The following is a 19,201-nucleotide window of genomic DNA, read 5'->3' as shown; positions in this document are numbered from 1 at the left end:
ACTTTAATATATGACGTGTATTTAAAAAGTGTCAATGGACTTGGCACAGTGCTAACACCAGTTCCACTTCAGATAACTGACATTAAGCACTGTTACAGCTTGACTAGCACTTGGATGGGTCACCATCCAGGTCTGCCAAGCACTGCTAGCAGGCCGGGTGCACTCAGCCCTTGTGAGGCTAACTGAGGTGCTATCTGATTGAGAAGTAGCGGCTCTCATCACAAAAAAACACAACAGCCAGGAGAGCGGTGTGCTGACTATGTGCCCCTCCTCACCTATATCCAGTGACACCTACAGACAGAGGAAGGCCTGTTCCCATGTAAAGAAAGAAAGAAAGAAAGAGAGAGCTACAAGGTACGTGTTCTCTGTTTGTATTTCAATGTTGGCTGCTCAAAGTGGCACGAATGCAGCACCATCTTTTGATTGTTTGCAAAGCCACAGAAGTTGTCATTTTGATTCAGTAAGTGTTTGCTGAGTGACAGCAAACTACAATGGCTATGGAAATTGATGTTCGTCCAGTTGGGAAATATCTGCTGTAATTCCGAGTTGTGCGTGCAAAAGAATGTAAAGCTGATCAAATTCGTAAGGAGTTAAACCTAGTTTATAGGCTTACAGTAATGAGTAAAGGAGGGTGCGACAACTGTGTCGACATTTCAAAAGTATCTGTAAAAATGCATATGATGAAGTGAGGAGTGGCAGTATCCAGACTGATGCAGTCACGTAACACGCTCTGGGGAGCACAGTATCCAAAAGCTTGGCAAAGATTTTAACCTTGTATATGTGCCTGTCAACTATCCATAGTATTACATTTGCAAGTCAAGTTGTCAATAGATTAACCCAAGGAAGATTGCACCAAACTAAATATAGTGTTAATTTAGGAATTTTCAATGTAGTTCTTCTTTCACTTTCTGCTTAATTCCAGTTTATATGATCCTGATTATAGCTAGGGTAAGAACAAAAATCAACATTAACAAAAATCAACATTAACAAAAATCAACAGTCTACACTTCTTTTTAAAATATCTATTCATAATTTAATCTAAAGCTTGTCTTGAAGTAAGTATTTTTGATTTTACTGTCATTTTCACTATTCTGTTGCAATCTAATTTAACAAAAGGCAATGTACTTATTACGAGTCCTACATCTACACAGTATTCGCCAATGAAGTGTCTAAATACAAGTATTATCTTGTTTACTTTCAAACTTTTATTTTTGCTCGCATCATTATATTGGTTCTTTATCACATTAAAAATGATTTCACTTTAATTACTGTGTCATATACCTACTTGTTTTGTGGTCTGACTGTGGCGGATCTATTGGTTCTCTCCCTACAGTGCACAGACTGCTTCAGTTAACACTGTACTCTTCGAGAAAGTTTATTTGTAATAGTGTGATTACTTGGCATATCTCATTGAAAAAATAAATATTAAAAAAAAATGGTTCAAATGGCTCTGAGCACTATGCGACTTAACTTCTGAGGTCATCAGTCGCCTAGAACTTAGAACTAATTAAACCTAACTAACCTAAGGACATCACACACATCCATGCCCGAAGCAGGATTCGAACCTTCGACCGTAGCAGTCGCTCGGCTCCAGACTGTAGCGCCTAGAACCGCATGGCCACTCTGGCCGGCAAATATCAAAAATTTTCAGTGGCAAAATTAATCTACCAGTCTATCACAACATGGTTTAGTTGTTAAGTGCATTTGAATGGATTTTTTACTGAAAGAACTAAAAAAATTGCAATCTAATAACATTAAGCACTGTTGGAAGAATCACTTGCAATCTGAACAAAATGATTAGCAACACCAAATGCCTCCAATAGACTTTGATTTTTAGACAGACAGTGACATATTACAATGTATTAAAACCTTATAAACTTGACAGATGGGTTATCGTAAACCTAAATACAGCAGTAATTCATTAGCTCCTGGGGTTCATATTTTCAGTACACTACACTTCATCTTTTCTATACAAAGGGAAATAATAGATGTTAAAATATTCCTATCAAACTGCTCAATGATAAGATACCACCGACCAGATGTGGGCAAATAGCAGCCCGCTAATGGTTTTTGGGCGGCGCGCCAAGACAGAATTTTCAAGTAGCTATTTATGTGTTTTCTGAAGCTCCTGCCATAGACCATACGTGCCTTACAAGTGAATACTCAACTAACATCCCTGATAAACAGTTGGAGTTCACACTCATACTTTAATACGAAGTCTTGTATCAAATAAAGTTTTTACGTGTACAAAGGCAGCTCAGTGAAAATAATTTCATACGGCTGCAGGATAGATTTTCTACTTACCTTTGCAAGCTTCCATTCACGTTCATGAGTGATCGAAACAGGTACAGTTCCAACAGCTTCACGTACTTTTGATGACTCAAGTCCAGCAGTACGTGCTATTGATCGAATTCGAGTCAGAGCATATAGCAAATACACAGCAGTATTGCCACGATCCTCTAACATCTTGTCAAATGAAAATACATAGTCATGATTTCGATTGTGTGACAAGTCAGCGTATTTTATGCAACCATATGCTACGGCTTCCTGGGCCTGAACTAATTCCTCCTGTGTAAGTACCTGATCCCGTTGCTTCTCTTTCAGTTTTTCCAAAGAGCGGCGAAGACCTTTAGAAAAAATATAACAAATTATTTTCTGATTTTCTGCTGGCACGTATTAATTCCTTTTATGCATTATATTTGAGGCACATAATACTGATTAATAGCCTTAAAATGTCTATGTTTTTTGCACATAAACTATAGTAATAATAGCATAAAATGCACAGTCTTTCATTTAATTTAAAGAAGGTATATGTTAATGAACAAACATGCAAAGAGGATTAGAAGACAACCTATTTATTTATATATTATGTATGGAATTAGTTGAACCTTCACAGTCCTAGTGTATTCCTCAGCAAAAACTAATACAAAATTTCAAAAATAATATTAGAAATTATAATGTACTAACACATTCAGAACAATATGTATACCTTCATCAAGTAGTTCTACAAGCCGTACTGTTTCACCAGAACGTGTCTTGAATTTCTTTTTATCTTCTCCAAGGACGAGCCCAAAACCCACATGGTCAACACGGACATTTGGTTTCAGAATACCAACACGTTTTGCACAGCTGAAGAGCACTTTGAAGTGACCTGCCTGAAATATACAATCTGAGTTAGTATGACCATTTGATTTAGATATAAATACAAAATTCCAAACTAACTACAGCTTCAAACGTAACAATTCTTTCTTACATCCACAGAAGTAACAGGATACTAGCATATATATGCATCTGCAACGACAAGGTCAAGTAAACTGCTTATCACTACAACTTATAGCGGAAGCACTGGAATTAAGAACTGCGAATTATTTTATTTTTCCACAATGCACAGAAATTTCAGTCAATAAATCCATCAGTTTTTATGTACCTCATAATCTCCTGCTGTATGGTTCATAGAAATTATCTATTCTGGAAAATCCAAGATGGAATGTAACAATATGATGAAAAGGATGCTTCTTGCCATACAGCGGGGATGCTGAGTCGCGGATACGCACAACAAAAAGACTGACAGAAAGTGAGCTTTCAGCCACCTTCATCGGAAATAGACAACACACACACACAAATGCAACTCACTCAGCAACCAGAGACTGTGGTCAAGTGTGTGTGAGCTGCATTTGTGTGAGTGTCTGTATGTTTGTTGAGTATTTCCATAGAATGTCTTGTTGGCTCAAAGTTCACTTTCTGACAGACATTTTGTTGTGCCTATCTGTGACTCAGCATCTTCGATAGTAGCAACTATTCTTTTCATGATATTGTTACAAATTATCTATTCTGTTCGACTGGAAAAATTTGGTAAGCATCAATTCAATTAAAATAGTCAATCAAAAATGCAAGTGTCTTTGAAACAGTAAGACTGAATTGCCTTGTGCTCCTGTGCTATGTTTCATATGTATGAATTAATTGTGTGTGAAGTAGTTAATAAGAGATGTAAACTGGAGGAAAAAATGGCAAATTAATTAAAAACATTTAACTGAAGCGTATAGCATTGTACCTTGTCTTTGGCTCATAAGAATATAAAATAAATGTAGTCCTATTTTACAGTAAGTGCTGGATGCTGAAGAGAAAAGACCAAAGAATAAATTACACAGAGAATGTGATACCAGAATATGATGACCACCCAACTGTTATACACAGGTTTTCTTGAGGTCCATTCCATGGCATGTTGTGTTCTTAATAAAACATTCATGAATTAGATCTCATTGCTGTCAATTAACAAGGATAGAGTAACACTTTAGCAAATAGAGCTAGTGAGGATTCTAATATAGATATTATCCAAGCAAATCAGGAGCCACTAACAAATTTGACACCATGGAACATTAAACAGCAGATAATCATCAGCAACCATGTCTTTAACGCATGGGGGCAGGGCAGGGAAACTTCCAATTTCTATCACATCGTTGAGATACTGCTGTTGGAAGGGTGCAAACTGGCAAACTTGGATGTCATCATTACGAAATGCTTCTTCTGACCTAGACCACAGGTCACAAAACATATACATCAGGGTACACATTCCTAGTAAGCGTACTACAGGAACATCCCAAAGGGGCAATACTTGACAATCAAGAGTACAGAATTGACATTTTTTTTAATGTATGAAACAAATGCAGGTATTACCAGCACTCACTACAAAGGGATGAAATGCACAGAGCACTGGACTTATCCTTGCACCTTCAACTAATACTAAAAACAACCAAGAATAAGTACTGTGCATGAACAAATGAAATGTGACCCAGGTTTTCTTACTAACGACATCAAGATCCCCACCATACAGCCCACCCTTCACAAGACAGGTGGGATAATGATATGCAGTAAGAGAGCTTGGCCAGACATTTACTACACACTGTTTTGCCAAATGACAGCTAGGACTCAGACAATAACCATCAATCACGACATTATTACCACAACAGAATAAAAACAATGTTGCCTTACCTCCATTTGCATAGCAAGAAGCAAGAGTGATGATCACACTTAAATTGGACTATGCGTTTATGTTCAATAATGAATGGTAGCTCACAATTTTTGTTTGCCGAAGAGGCCCCCAGGTCCCAAAATAGTTTTGGTATTATTTTAGGCAACTATAGTATGGGCCACACAGTCAAATGGCTGACTGGGCAGCAAAGGTAATAAGTAATATTATCAAAGTCTGCTTGTGATACCTTTGGGTGGTCTGATAATTTGGACTGAATGGTAGAGCATGCTGATGACATCTTAGAGCTGCTGTCTGAGAATTTCAGCCACAAGCTTGAAGAAAATGCAAATCACATTCTTTGAGAGATGCAGCAATGGTGTGGAAGTACTAAATTAAAAATAACGGCAAAAAAAAAAAAAAAAAAAAAAAAAAAATTATGTACATTGCATCCAACCCTAAAGTTACATGACAGTCCAATCACTCTGCATTGTTGGCATTCACTAAAGAGTATTCCTTACTGATGGAAAGAACTTTTTGGCACAAATACATACAGTCTACAAAAAGATGCATAAAATTATCACCACTTCCACTGGCAGCTGCAACTTAACCTCGATGGCTGTAGTACTTCACTACAATTCAAGTCCGATGGGCACTTTGAACTTTGCAGCAAGCTCTTGAGCACAGTTGCTAAATTTGGTACAAAACTGAACTGCCCTACAGTGAGGAATTCACCTGAGACTGACAGAAACCTTTACCAGCAGAAGTTCTCCTTGTCATTCTTGAAATATGCCCCATCGACATCACAGTGAAATATACGGTCATAACACACTGGTGTCAGTGACACAAAATACAAAAGATGACATGTTTTAGGACAAATAACAAGACTGGAGACTTGATGAATGCCAATGGCATTAGAACAGTAGAAGTCCTCTTATTAACATGGAGGAGGGAGTGTGCAGTAGAGTGGTGTGGAACGGGAGGGGGGGGGGGGGGGGGGGGTACAAATGATGAGGATGGCATTGCCGTTCAGGGCACTCAATGGCATTGTTATCAGCATCCTTGCACAAACAAATTAAAAGCTTAGTGAAATTAGTTTCTCCTTGTATGCAATTTTCTTGGATGATGAACCACAGGCACACATCAGACACCTGAAAGACTGTTGGCAATAACTTAGACACAATTAATGGTTTTCAACACAATAAGATGGACAGTAAAAATTTGTGCGTGGGAGTGTATGTGTGGTCAAGGTCATGCCTTTTCCTCATGCGTACATGAAACTACAATAAAGACATGATAAAGTAGATGACGAAACAAAGATTAGTTGAAGGAAATGCTGAAAGTTACTCCCCAGTAGATGTTGCTGACTACCACTCACAGACCAGAGAAATATCCAGCCACTGTGAGAACATAAAATGACGTACAACAGCTACAGACAAGGGTGTTAAAAATGCTAGAATAAAAACTTGAGACTTAGTGTAACAATATATATTAAAAAGAGAAATGAACACCATCAGAATTGTAAAATTGATTAAGATAACCATGGCTGGTTTGATTACTGGCTAATAATGGATGCACAAACCACTCTGAGATGCATTAAATTAAACTACCCAATAGTCTGGGTAGGAGCCCCACAAAAAAAAAAGTCATAAAGCCTTTTCCATACTCATCTCATCGTTATTTACAACAATGAACAAATTCTTCTCAAGAAAAACTGCTGCTCTCTTGGCAGAATATAAAACATAATTGGCCCCAGCAGCTGGAGACAGCGGTCATGTGTGTGTCATCTGTGTTTGCGTGAATCTGTGTGTACGCTGTCTTTTTCAGAAGAAGGTCCTCTGGCCGAAAGCTTACATGTTTAGTAGTGTCCTTGTTGTGCCTGTTTGCGACTCGACTTCTTCGCTATATGGTGAGTAGCAATCTATCCTTTTCATAATACTCTATTTGAGTAAGTGCCACAGGCACCTCCCACTGGAAGAGGTACCTGTGGGTCAGAGGACAGTGCTCCATTCTCAGTCATGTTAAAGCCACTTCTTTCAGTCACTCTGACGAGCTATGTTTGCCATGCAAAACTGTAGGCTTCAGCTGCCTTCATGCATTATTCTGTTCCTCCAGCCATGCATCCTCCCACATACATGTAGCTTTCTTTCACAACACGGTACCAGCACACAAGGGGACAGAATACAGCAGTACATTGCTTTCATTGCATGCATTCCTTGCTGACATCTCAACTTGCTCATTTTCCAGTATTTCTGTGTGGCCCAGTAACCAGCATAGATATACTTTCTCTCCTTGTCATTGCAGCAGGTAAAGTGTCTTGTTAGATTTGTGCAGCTATGTCTGCTGGTTACAATGGCTGAATGCTGTCGAGCGCACTTGGGGAATCAGAGCAGATGAAGTTATTTTGTTAGTTGGATCTTATCCGCTCCATTGCCATTCGTCTGGAAGTCTAATTCTAAGGACCCATCAAGAAAAACTACTGCACAGCTGATGGTACGGCCCTGCTTAGACCCATCAGTATAAATAACTGTCAAATTTCAGTTCAACTCCAAAAACTTGTAAAAGGTTTGTTTAAAAATAAAACATGGTGTACAAGATTTCTGGTACCTTGGCAAATTTAAAAACAATCTTGTTTCACTAACAAACATGGGGATACAAGCCTGTGTTAAAATATTCAGGTCCACCACACAAAAACACTGCAAATCTGCTCCTTTGCTGCAATCCAAAATGATCATCTTGATCTCCTTTGATTTAAATGCGTACCTTCATTCTACTGATAATCATACAAGAAGATTGAAGGCCAGAGTCTGGGGAACTGACTGGACATTATAACCATGTCGCACCATGAGGAACTTCCACAGATGGTAGAGGACAGCCAGCCTCAGCATAGATACTCATATAGGACTTGACCTGAAGGCTCCTGTCATCAATCTAATGTCCTCATGGTGAAATGAGTCCAAGATCTTTAAAGAGGATGGTTGTACAGAACCATAGACAATACAGTAATAGTACAGCTGTGGCCAAAACAGAGGCTCAAAATAACAACAGGGAGGATCTGTAGCCCTAATCCCCCCCCCCCCCTCCACCCCCACAGTATCTGCCACTAAGGCACTAGTAAGATGTGTACAACCTTTAGAGCTCTTGATTTTAGAGTCTTTCATTCAAAACGAGGCCCACGAGTTTTACTGATCCCTTGAAGCCAATAGTGGTATTCCTCAGTCGCAGCTCAGGTAATCGTTGAGCAGTTGTTTCAAGACTGTAAGACCAACAAAAGAAAATGATGAGAATAGCGCTCATCAAACTATAACAGAATTTGAAAGCAGCCACTCGGATGGAGGCATGAGAACATTACATCAGAATTAAAATCGTTCATAAAGATGGCATTGAACAGGACAGGGCTCCTGACTGTGGCCATTATGCTGTTGAGCCTATTACAACCATAGTAACACTTAGGACATTTTACTCTTGAGTTTGTTAGTCTGAGAGTAAACAACCAAACCTGAATCTAAAATAACTTTCTGAAAGGAAGAGTCATACTGTAATAGGAAGAATCACCATTTAGTGTCATACAATGCCTTAGCAACATAAAAATGTTTCTATCAAGTGCAGCCCATGTAAATAAAATGGCCTCTCATATTGCTGCCTAAAGGAGTATTTGATTGTCAAATAAAGAGTGATACCTATGGAAGACATACACTGAAGGCAACTGAAGAGATTACCCAGTTTTTATAACCCATAGTAACTGGCTGCTGGTCATTCATTTCAACATTTTCTATACAAATTGTAAGTGCCAGTTACTGTTGTAATTACTTGGGCTGGTGCGATCCTTCCCAGGCTTCAGAAATGGGATCATAATTGCTTACCCCCAAGAATCATGGCATTGTCCCTCAGGCCAGATTTCTTAAATATAAGAAGTGTATGCTTTGGCTTATTATTCAAATGTCACAACACATCATAGGGCACTTTGTCTGGTGCTGGTATTGTATTGTGAACTACAGAAGTGCAGACTCTAACTTCTTCATCCACAAAAAGTGGTTGTACTCTTCAGTTTTACTGTAACAGAAGTCCAACCATGTCCTCTCAGCTAATTCCTGCCTGCACTGGAAAGTGGGATTTTGACTGACGCTAGATGTAATTTGTCCAAATTATTTCACCATTGAGCTACAGCTTCTGGTGTAATCAGGTGCCACTGTTCTGAATGGCTGTTGCAGTAGATATCTTGCCTTTCCTACTGATCCTTCTCATCGACTGCAGTATCTTTACTGATGGTGTGAAAAGGTTAACACAATACAAAAATTGTTGTTGTGACTGCTTTTCACTCTGTCTAATGGTGCACCGAGCTTGTACCTGGGCAGTGCCAAATGCTACAAGGTTGTCAGCAGATGGACTAAGTTGAAACTTTCGTAGAACAGCCTCCCATACCTGATGGTTAAGTGGCATTCTTGCTGCAAAATGACACTGGCCACCTGCCATATTTAGTGAGAGACCTGTAGATAGAGAACTTCAGCAGCCCAGTGAATGATGTTAGTTGTCCGTTCTGTCATGTACTGGATGCTGGACTGATGTTGGAATACAGCCAGGTTGTTGTACAGTGTCCAGTTAGCTTTGTTTATCATCAATTAAGTGGCTTGCTCACAGGTGCTGATTTATGTGACAAGTGGATCCAAATGGGAAAATCGCCACTAGAGTGCTAATAGCCCTTCACTTCCTAAATGATGGTATTGGTGTTAAAGATTAAAGTGACAGTCAGTGTGGATGATCCATCTGCAATGCTGACTTGTCAAATTCACTGTATTGAAGAGGCAGACATCATCAGACAAGAGAAATATGTTCACTCTTTGGGCATATGTATGTGGAGCACTACTACACATGTGATGTGCACTGAAATCTCTGAGGAATAGAACAGGATGACGGAGTTCATGGATAAGGTAACTGCTGTCTACATTTTCATAAGGTGGGTCATCACTCCTGTTGATGATAGGGTTATCTGAAAGTTTGAAATGTGACTGGTATGTACACGAACAAGCATTTGCCCTGTGTCAAAGGTCTTACTTCTTCCATGTGTGTTCTTACCCCGTTCATACTCTTCTGCAGTGTGGGAGTGATCAGAAGGAGTTTTCTTTTCCACTATCTCTTTTGGTAACACATGTTGGACAGTGAGAGGAGCCGTAACAACACTACCACTGACTTCATCAACATATAAAATACAGATCCATTTCATAGTTACCAACATCAGTTAATACTAACCTCAGACGACCTGATGGTTTAATACAAGATTTTTTTTTTTTTTTTTTTTTTTTTTTAATTTGGCTATTTTTGGCTGTGGATTAACTCTGTTGTTGTTATGCATGCTGTCTGCATAAGGTTGAACAGCTTTTTGCATTTAGCTTTGTGGCAGAAGGTTGTCTTTGTAACCTGGTAATGACCTCTGCTGGAACTCATAGTAACTGAAGGCTACATAGTATGAGCGTTATTGCATGTACATTTACATGCATACACGCTTGTGCCAATACATACTGTCTGTGTTCGCTTGGTAGTGCTGACTTTCACTCCAACTTTTCACCATGTGGGTGTTGAAAAAAGGAGGTTTTTGCCTCAGTATACAGAATTATCTTGGTCACTTTAATTTTCCGCATTTCCTTTTCTACTAGAAACATTGGCAATTTTCGCTCCGAGCATAGTGATTAGACAAGCTTGACACTGATCAGGTAAAAACTATCCTTTGTTTGGCACATGTTGCCTTGCTGTGGTGTGACTGTATCTTCGACACTTTTAGCATCACATTGGACTGGTCACAAAAGATGTTACGTTCAGTCGAATAAATATGGTCTAGAAGTGTTATGGTGGTGGTGGTTGTTGGGATGTTTAAGGGGGACTAAACAGCGAAGGTAAGTGTTATGGAAGAACAGATGAACTGAAAGATAGAATGAGAGTGGCAGTCTTCTCCAACTCATCATTCGCTCTCTTCATCAAATTTCAAATTTCTATAATGCTTTCCATTTCCCACTCCTTTAGCTGTTCAGTCAAAATAACTGACGTATAGTATAATACCAGTTATATGCATGTATAAATACTGTAGCAGACAATTCAGTCTATGTGCATTATTATGCACAAATAATGTCAATGGCTGTTGAGTACTGAAAGAAGTTCAAGGTTACATTGAATTTTTGGAAGAGACAGACACTATTAAAAATGCAAAAGTAAGTGTGTGTGTGTGTGTGTGTGTGTGTGTGGTGTGTGTGTGTGTGTGTGTGTGTGTGTGTGTGAGCTGCCACTGTGAAGTCGTCTGATTTTACAGTTATAGAAATATTTTTTGACATTTTGCTGATGTGGAAGGGGGAGCCTTCCTCAAAAGCCCATCACCTCTCTTTATCATAATAAAACAATCTGACATTGTTGTGCCCTGTTACAACCATCAAGGTTCATTTTTCTAATTCAATTCCAGAGGCACTATTCTGCTGAGGCCTGTTAGTTGTGTAGGGACTTGTTTTTGTGTTTGTGGGGTTTCATGGTGTTCTCACAGACAGATAGGGATCTGTAACTTAACCAGGGAGAGTGCTGCGGATCCATAACTTAATCAGGGAGAGCGCTGGTTTCCTGGGTAAGCCTAATTCTAGTGAGGTGCAGCAGGTTCCCCAGAGGTTGCTCGTTACCAAATGTTTTGTATGAACAGCCGTCCATCCCATTGGTGTACAGCACATCTTGAGATTGAGGGCCTTCTCCCCCCCCCCCCCCCCCCCATCCTCGTGACCTGGATTGTTTAACCAGAATTCCTTTTCCCTACGACACACAATGTTCCACCACTAAGAAGCACGGTGGTTGTTGAAGCTTGCCTTGAACTCATGGTTAGAGAGCAGATAACTGGTAACATGGACATAGGGCTGACACCCCACAGCATCCCAAAAGAATTCCACAGAGTTCAGAACAGATGAATTTGCTGATCAAAGATCAACATGCTCCCCAAACAACCATGGCTCACTTCTGGTCTTGTGATATGGACAGATATCCTGATGTAAGACAACACTGAAGTCAGGGACGAAATCTACAACATACTCTCCACATCACCATATGGTATACGGTGGAGAGTACCTTATACCACTATTAGTCATTTCCTCTCCTATTCTATCCGCAAATAAAGTGAGGGAAAACGACTATCTAAAACCTCCACACAACCCATAATTTATCATATTTAATCCCGACGGTCCTTAATGCAAAATGAATGTTGGTGGCAGTAGAATCCTTCTGCAGTTGGACTCAAACGCCAGTTCTCTCAATTTGTGGACTATTGCCTTGCGGAAAGAGCACGGTCTTCCCGAGGGATTCCCATTTGAGTTCAAGAAGCACCTCTGTAATACCTGCTTGCTGATGGAAGGTACGAGTAACAAATCTAACAGTCCACCTCTTAGTTTCTTTGCTGTCTTCCTTTAATCTGACCAGGCAGGGATCCCAAACATTCATACAGTACTCAAGAATGTGTTGCATTGTCATTCTATACACTGTCTCCTTTATGGATGACCTACACTTTCCCAAAATTCCCCCAATAAAACATAGTTGAGTATTTGCATTCTCTGCTATCAGCCTGATGTGCTTATTACATTTTCTATCGCTTCACAGTGTTATGTGTAGATATTTAACTGATGTGACTGTGTCAGCAGCACTCTACTAATGCTGTATTTGCACATCACAGGACTGTTTTTCCTACTCATCCTCATTAACTTATGTTTTTCTACATGCAGAGCAAACAGCCATTCATCACAACAAATATAAATTTTGTGTAAGTCATCTTATACACTTCTACAGTCACTCAATGATGACACCTTCCCATACACCACAGTATCATCAGCAAACAGCCGTAAATTGCTGCTCACCCTGTCCGTCAGGTCATTTACGATACAGAGAATAAAAGGAGTCCTATCAGAATTCCCTGGGGCTCTCCTAACGATATTCTTGTCTCTCATGAGCACCCTGTCAAGGGCCATGTACTGGGTACTATTACTTAAAAAGAACACACAAACAGCAAAGGTTAACTGTTTAATTTAATATACATACAGTATAGTTACAAGAACAGCTGACTTTCACATATAATGCTGGTCATCAAAAATCTTTTGTTGCTTTTTATGAGGGTGCAGTTAGGCAGTTTAAATTGCAGCAGCTGAATATTTCTGTCAAGCATGATAAAACATTACACTGCTGTGCACTGAACATTTCATGGGTTGCAGGGCCGAATACATGTTCTGTCAAGCACTATGACTTTTATATAGAAAAGTTAATTACGTGTGAAATTGCTGAACTCACCTCACCATTTTTGTTGAAGGATAATTATACTTTTTTCCATCATTATTGCATAATTTGTAATGAAAGAACTAAAATAAATATGAAAGACTAATCTAAAAGCTTAGTCTTTTTTAGTGTGTGTCCCTCTTAATGTACACCGGACGCAAATGTGCCAGTAAAATTTTAAACAATGGCCTAAATGGCTGGTCTTCTGGGCCTGAAATTTTTGTACGTGCCTGGTCCGCAACGCACTACGTTTTGAATAAAATTGAAATGCTCCGTGATTTAAGAAATTCACTGCACATTCTCACATGTAGCATAATTCATCTTGTGTAAAAGGAAATTTACTTTGAAACTAACGCTTCTCAAACCAGCATTCACAATATTTTCCCACAACCTTTTAGGAATGCAAACAAATGTGATGTCGCGCTCGTTGAAAGAAGTTTGTTGTTACGAATTGTTGCATAGTTTTTGTCCTAAGGCCTTTGAAACATTTTGCAGCTGGCAAGTTGGCAGACACTTGTTCATGCACTGTGTTGTTTTGTTGCAAATGACGCATTTTCTTTGCAATTAATGTTTTATTTTGGTGTTAATCTCTCATTAATGTTTTATTGCTGCAATATTGCTCTGTAGTAGTGGGCTAAAGTAAAATTCTTTGTTAGAATATCAGTTCTTACCAGTCAAAATTACAAAAACTTAACTGAAAACAAAAACACTGAAAAATTCCTGAGTTTTACCCAGATTTTTTCCAGAGACAAAAATTCCTGTTTTTTCCATTTGTCCCGGGCCGTGTAGACCCCGGTTTTGCTTTATAATCCCTTTCTTTATGTGACATGATGACTGACTTGCTTGTAATAAAACGTCATTTATGACACAAATGAAAGCTGCAGAATGCTACACATCCTAAATTTTAAAGTTATAATTAATAATGAAGATGCCTATAATGAAGGTGAAAAAGTAAATACAGTGACAGGTCCGATATGAAATGGAAGTGGTGTTAAATTGAGTGCATGAATAAAAGGACTAGTAATCCACTTACTGACTTTGACAGCTATGCATCACAACGAAGTTGATGGTGCAAGCAGAAGTGTAACTAACAATACGTGTGCACAGTACGCTCATTGAGATGTTATGTTAAACATGCAAAAACAATGATGAGAGTACAATAACTGTAATTTAGTTTGGTAAGTTAATTAATCTGTGTAATTTTTACAGAGTTGAATGACTCAAGGTTTCATTAAGTCACACGGTAAATAGCTGGACGATAATTTACAATACAAAAATGTATATAACATCCAACAGTAGTAACGTATGCAAGTAGAGTTATGACAGCTAAAGAGAAGCACATACACACAACCACAGACACACGCTCACGCACAGACGAAAATAGATAGTTTTTGATACTAGAACAACACAAGTAGCACAATTTAATGATAATATTTGCTGAAATGAAAGAAACAGCTGAGACTGTAGATGCAGTTGAAAATGAAGGTCATGGTCCCATTTGACACAGAAATATGTGAGACATATGGAGGTACAGGGCTGTTAATGGTCATCTATCAAATCAATATTAAATATTATGAATTTATTATACAATTTGCTTTACACACATCTGAGACCAGGTTTTTGGAAAGTAAGTAAACAGAGGCTGAGTCATTCATTCAATATGACAGTACTATTATTACATCCAGTAACATATGTTCTATCTAAGAAACTAACCTAACATTTCTTCTGCATTGTTCTTTGATTAAAAACTACTGAACATCTACGACATGGAATAAGATGACTTCCTCCTCTGCCAAATACTAATGGAATGATTCAACTCTCAAAGTGGGTGGCATAGTTTCTACCAATGCCAAGTATTGTGTATGGATCAACACAACAACAAAATTACTCTGCAAAAATATTAGCAGGAGTTTTGGTAATGTTTCAAATATATTCACCGTTCTTTCAACCCACAGTACTTGCTCATATACTGCCATTGTGGTTTTCTGTTCAGAGACTGGTTTTACGCATCTATCCATACTAGTCTATCCCGTGCAAGCAGAGAATGATAGAGACTGGACTGCTCTACAACTTCATTTATGGTATACGCAAACCTTCCATTAAAAAGACTGTCTTCTTAGGACTAAAAAATAAAACTACAGATCCAAGGTATGCCACTGTTGACCTTCCACAGGGATTGATATTTTGTTATTAAGTCCAATTCTGTTTAACGTTTACACAGCAAAAAATGTTTACACAGCAAACATGAGAACCAAGCTGCCAGATTTTCCCAGTGAAGACTCAAATTAAACTTCTAGGAATAATACTGGACTTACAAGTCTCATGGATGGGACATATTGCATATTCATAGAGAGGATCCAGCCTTGTCTCAATGGGTTGCGCTCTGTTATGAAACTACGATGGGGAATGCATCATAATCTTCTACTATTAAATACAGGGGTCTAATAAGAGTTAAAATCAACTATGGAAGCATGATGTTCTGCAGAGACAACAGGAAGTCAGTTTTGAAACTAGAAAAAAATCCAGTTTAGATGCATCAGGACTCGCCTAGCTATGTATTCCATGCCAACAAATCCATTGTTACTGCGAGCAACAGAAATCCCGAACACCTTACGATGGAAATTAATTACGAATATATTTCTCCTTTAAACACACTCTGCAACTGACTACCCACTGATACAGAAACTCAACAGATTGTTTCAAGATGAGGATGATTATTATTATTCACAAAATTTCAAAATCCGTGTTACACTGGTGTCAGTGTCAATAAACACAAGTTACCAAAATATGTTGAACCAAAGACGGTGCACCCAAAACTTCACAGAGTGGTGTATTCTACTGCCAGAGGAGGAAATGATGTGTTACAGGGCTACGTGCTAGTGTAATATGGTGAGCACCACCACCTTCCATCGGTGTGGCTGGAATGAAATCCGCCATGTCTGTGTGGTCGATCTGAGTGACCAAAAATTGCTGTCTGCCACCTCCAACTGTTCAGCTCCCAATGACATATGATTCATCAGTTAAATAAGGAGACAACGGCATGCAAGGGGTGGCACATTGACTTACAATACCATCTCAACATGCTGCTTTGGCTGTTTCGTTGGCTATGTCATTTCCGATGTCCTCAGGTGCGCTGCAAGGGATCAACACCTTACCTCAGTGTTGGAGCTGCTTTTAAGGGTCATGTATGAGTTGTATCAACCAGTCTAATAGGTACATTTGGTGGACTGCTTGTAACACACTGAGCAAATGAGAAAACAGTAGAAAATTTGTACTGTAGTATCTCTGAATGCCGTCCAGGACTGCCATAATGCTACATAGTTCTGCACCATGTTTTTAAAATTATTCTGGAAGATGCACTTGGTACATCATATCACGGAAAACAGCTGAACAACTGAGGGCATTTTCTTGCTGGAATCAATCCTTACAAACAATAATAACACTGTGGTAAGTACTTAAAACTGAAGAAAATAAAGTTGTAAAAATAAAATATAAGCTGGAGTAAAAGTTTTCTTGTACTGCATCAGGCTTAAAATCACTTTGGGTCTCTGAATATGCCAAGGCAGAAATTTGTCCCATTCCTGGTTGTGTAATCAGACATATGGCACAGCCAGGCCCATGACAGTTGGTAGCATGTAAGCCAGAATGTTTGGTTGCATCAGAGCAATTCCTGAACAGCCACTTGAAACTGAGGTGTACTGCCACACTAAATGTCAATGATTGAGAGAACACTGAGATTTTCAGGGCCTGATGAGCCAGGAGGAGGTGCCACTGAATTCTGAGTGGCAGTTGTCGATATTCGAATGTCCTCATGGCGAACAGCATCTCACACCTTGAGGTCGGAAATACTGGCTGATCCACAAACCACAATGCCATAATCTAACTGTGATCTGACATGCCCTATAAAACTGAAGGAGGGGGACCTGTTAGCTATCCATGACTTTCGACTGAGGCACTTTGAAATATTCAATGATATGAAGCCCTTTGTTCAAGGATGTTTCTCGGTCCAAAAATCGCATATTGTCATTAAAATTTAAAATAGTGTCCCCCCCATCGTGAGATTCAGTGAGTGAAAAGTGTGATGAGCACAGGTAAAGCTGGCACATGTATTCTCCTCATGTGAGAAACTGAAATCAGTTATATGGGCACAAGTTTCCAGTCTCCTTATGGTCAGACGAAGTTACTATGTCATCATAAGATGGGAGGAAGAGCAGTTCACATGGTCACAAAGACTTAACTGGGCCTCTGACTCTAGAGGAGATCCCATTGGTAGTATAGTGGATGCAAACAGTGACACAGAGTATTACTTTGGAGGAACCCATTCTCCTGAGCAAAGTGGTCAGACAAGGGAGGATTGAATAATAATTGGCAGATATCCACATAGTCCCCATATGTGAAGTTGGTGAATAATGATGTATCTCCAAGTGGTGCAGTGTGCTTTCTCAAGATAAAAAACACACTGGTTAATGGATGTGGTGTATGAAACATTTTTGTATCACTGTCTCCAGGAGAATTAAGGTATCAAGTGTGAAACAGTAGCACCTGAAACAGTACTGGGAGCAGCACAGGTGATCCTGGGATTCGAGGACCCAGACAAGGCACCAGTTGACCACGTGCTCAAAAGTCTTACACATACTGGTGGTAGGAGCTACACTCTGGTAACTATTAGGGTTGGCATAATCCTTGCCTGGTTTCCATAAGAAAATTAATATTCCATGTGATATGGTACTGCTCATCAAACGAGATCTGATAGAAAGAAGATAATAGTTTGTCTTCGGCTCCAGGGCACAGATGATGCAGCATGGCATAATGAAACTGATCTGGACCTGGAGCAGTGTTTCTGGTTGCAGACAGAGCTGATTCCAATCCCGACATGAAGAATAGAAGACTGGAGACCTCTTCATTACACAGGACATGAAGCATCATCATCTCCAGTCCTCTGAAACATCCGAAACTCTGGAGTTTGTCAGGATGACACAGACACAATAAAAAAGTGTTTGGCTAAAACCTGAGCCTTGTCCTTATATGTGTCCACCAAGATTCCATGTCTCAACAAGGCTGTAAAGGGGTGGGGGGATACTATATGCTAGCCTGAAATCTGCCTTAGTCCCAAACTTGTGTAGTGGAAATGGACCAATTAATGGAAGTCACGTAGTCCCTCCAGGAGTTCCTCTTGTATTTTTTTATCACTTGCTTCACTTGTGCTCTCACACACCTCAAGACACGAAGGTTTTCTGTATATGGTGTCTGAACTGCTGCAAAGCTGTGCACCTGAACTCAAGTGTGCCAGTGATTTCAAAATGATTTGCTTGAAAGCAGATCGAAGACTGACTCTCCCGGGCCAAGAGTTGTAATTCCTCCAAATGCAACCAATATCCATTAAACTTACACAGCAATACAAAATACCTGTGTGAGCCACTGATTAATGAAGGTTATTCTTGTCCTTTTCCTTCGGCAGTGGTAATTTATCCAAGAGGTCAGCAGACTTAATACAGCTTCCTTCCGAGTGATATGGTACCCCACATTGTATGTACTCATACTTAAATCTGTTGTCTGGGTTGTGTAAAGGCATCACACTAGGCAACTGGCTTCTTAAGTGCTGATGCAAAAGAAGAAGCAAACAGTGGAGGTTGCATAGCTGCAAAAGACTTTTTTAGCTTCACCACAGAGTATGCATCTCATAACTTTCAACTTCTGAAGTTTCCTTTCCTTATTATGAACCTTCCTGCTCTATACTGGGTGATCCCTATAGCATTTTATACATTTCAGAGGAAGTATACAAGAGTTGCTCAGTTTGTGAGCAGAGCCTCCACAATTTCCACATACAGCCCACTCATTACATGCCACAGTGGTATGTCCAAAATTTTGACATCTGAAGTATCACATTGCATTGGGAACAAACAGTCGAGCTTTAAGACAATACAGGTTGCAAGAATATGTCCAGTTAATTCCAGA

The 19,201-nt window shown here is 39.4% G+C and overlaps 1 protein-coding gene across 2 annotated transcripts in view; it reads right to left on the bottom strand.

Moving 5' to 3' along the window:
- The window catches only part of LOC124795070 (arginine--tRNA ligase, cytoplasmic), a 129,729-nt gene that overhangs the window by 17,567 nt on the left and 92,961 nt on the right, over positions 1-19,201 (bottom strand). For both annotated transcript variants that reach the window (XM_047258879.1, XM_047258880.1), the window contains exons 10-11: positions 2,990-3,155; positions 2,305-2,627 (exon numbers count right to left, since the gene is read on the bottom strand). In XM_047258879.1, the coding sequence (XP_047114835.1) occupies positions 2,305-2,627; positions 2,990-3,155 (489 nt within the window). The remainder of the gene's footprint in view (positions 1-2,304; positions 2,628-2,989; positions 3,156-19,201) is intronic.

Source organism: Schistocerca piceifrons, chromosome 4 (genome assembly GCF_021461385.2).
Source record: "Schistocerca piceifrons isolate TAMUIC-IGC-003096 chromosome 4, iqSchPice1.1, whole genome shotgun sequence".
NCBI classification, from domain to species: domain Eukaryota; kingdom Metazoa; phylum Arthropoda; class Insecta; order Orthoptera; family Acrididae; genus Schistocerca; species Schistocerca piceifrons.
The sequence above is the reverse complement of the archived record's forward strand: the minus strand, read 5'-3'. Positions and strand labels throughout refer to the sequence as shown.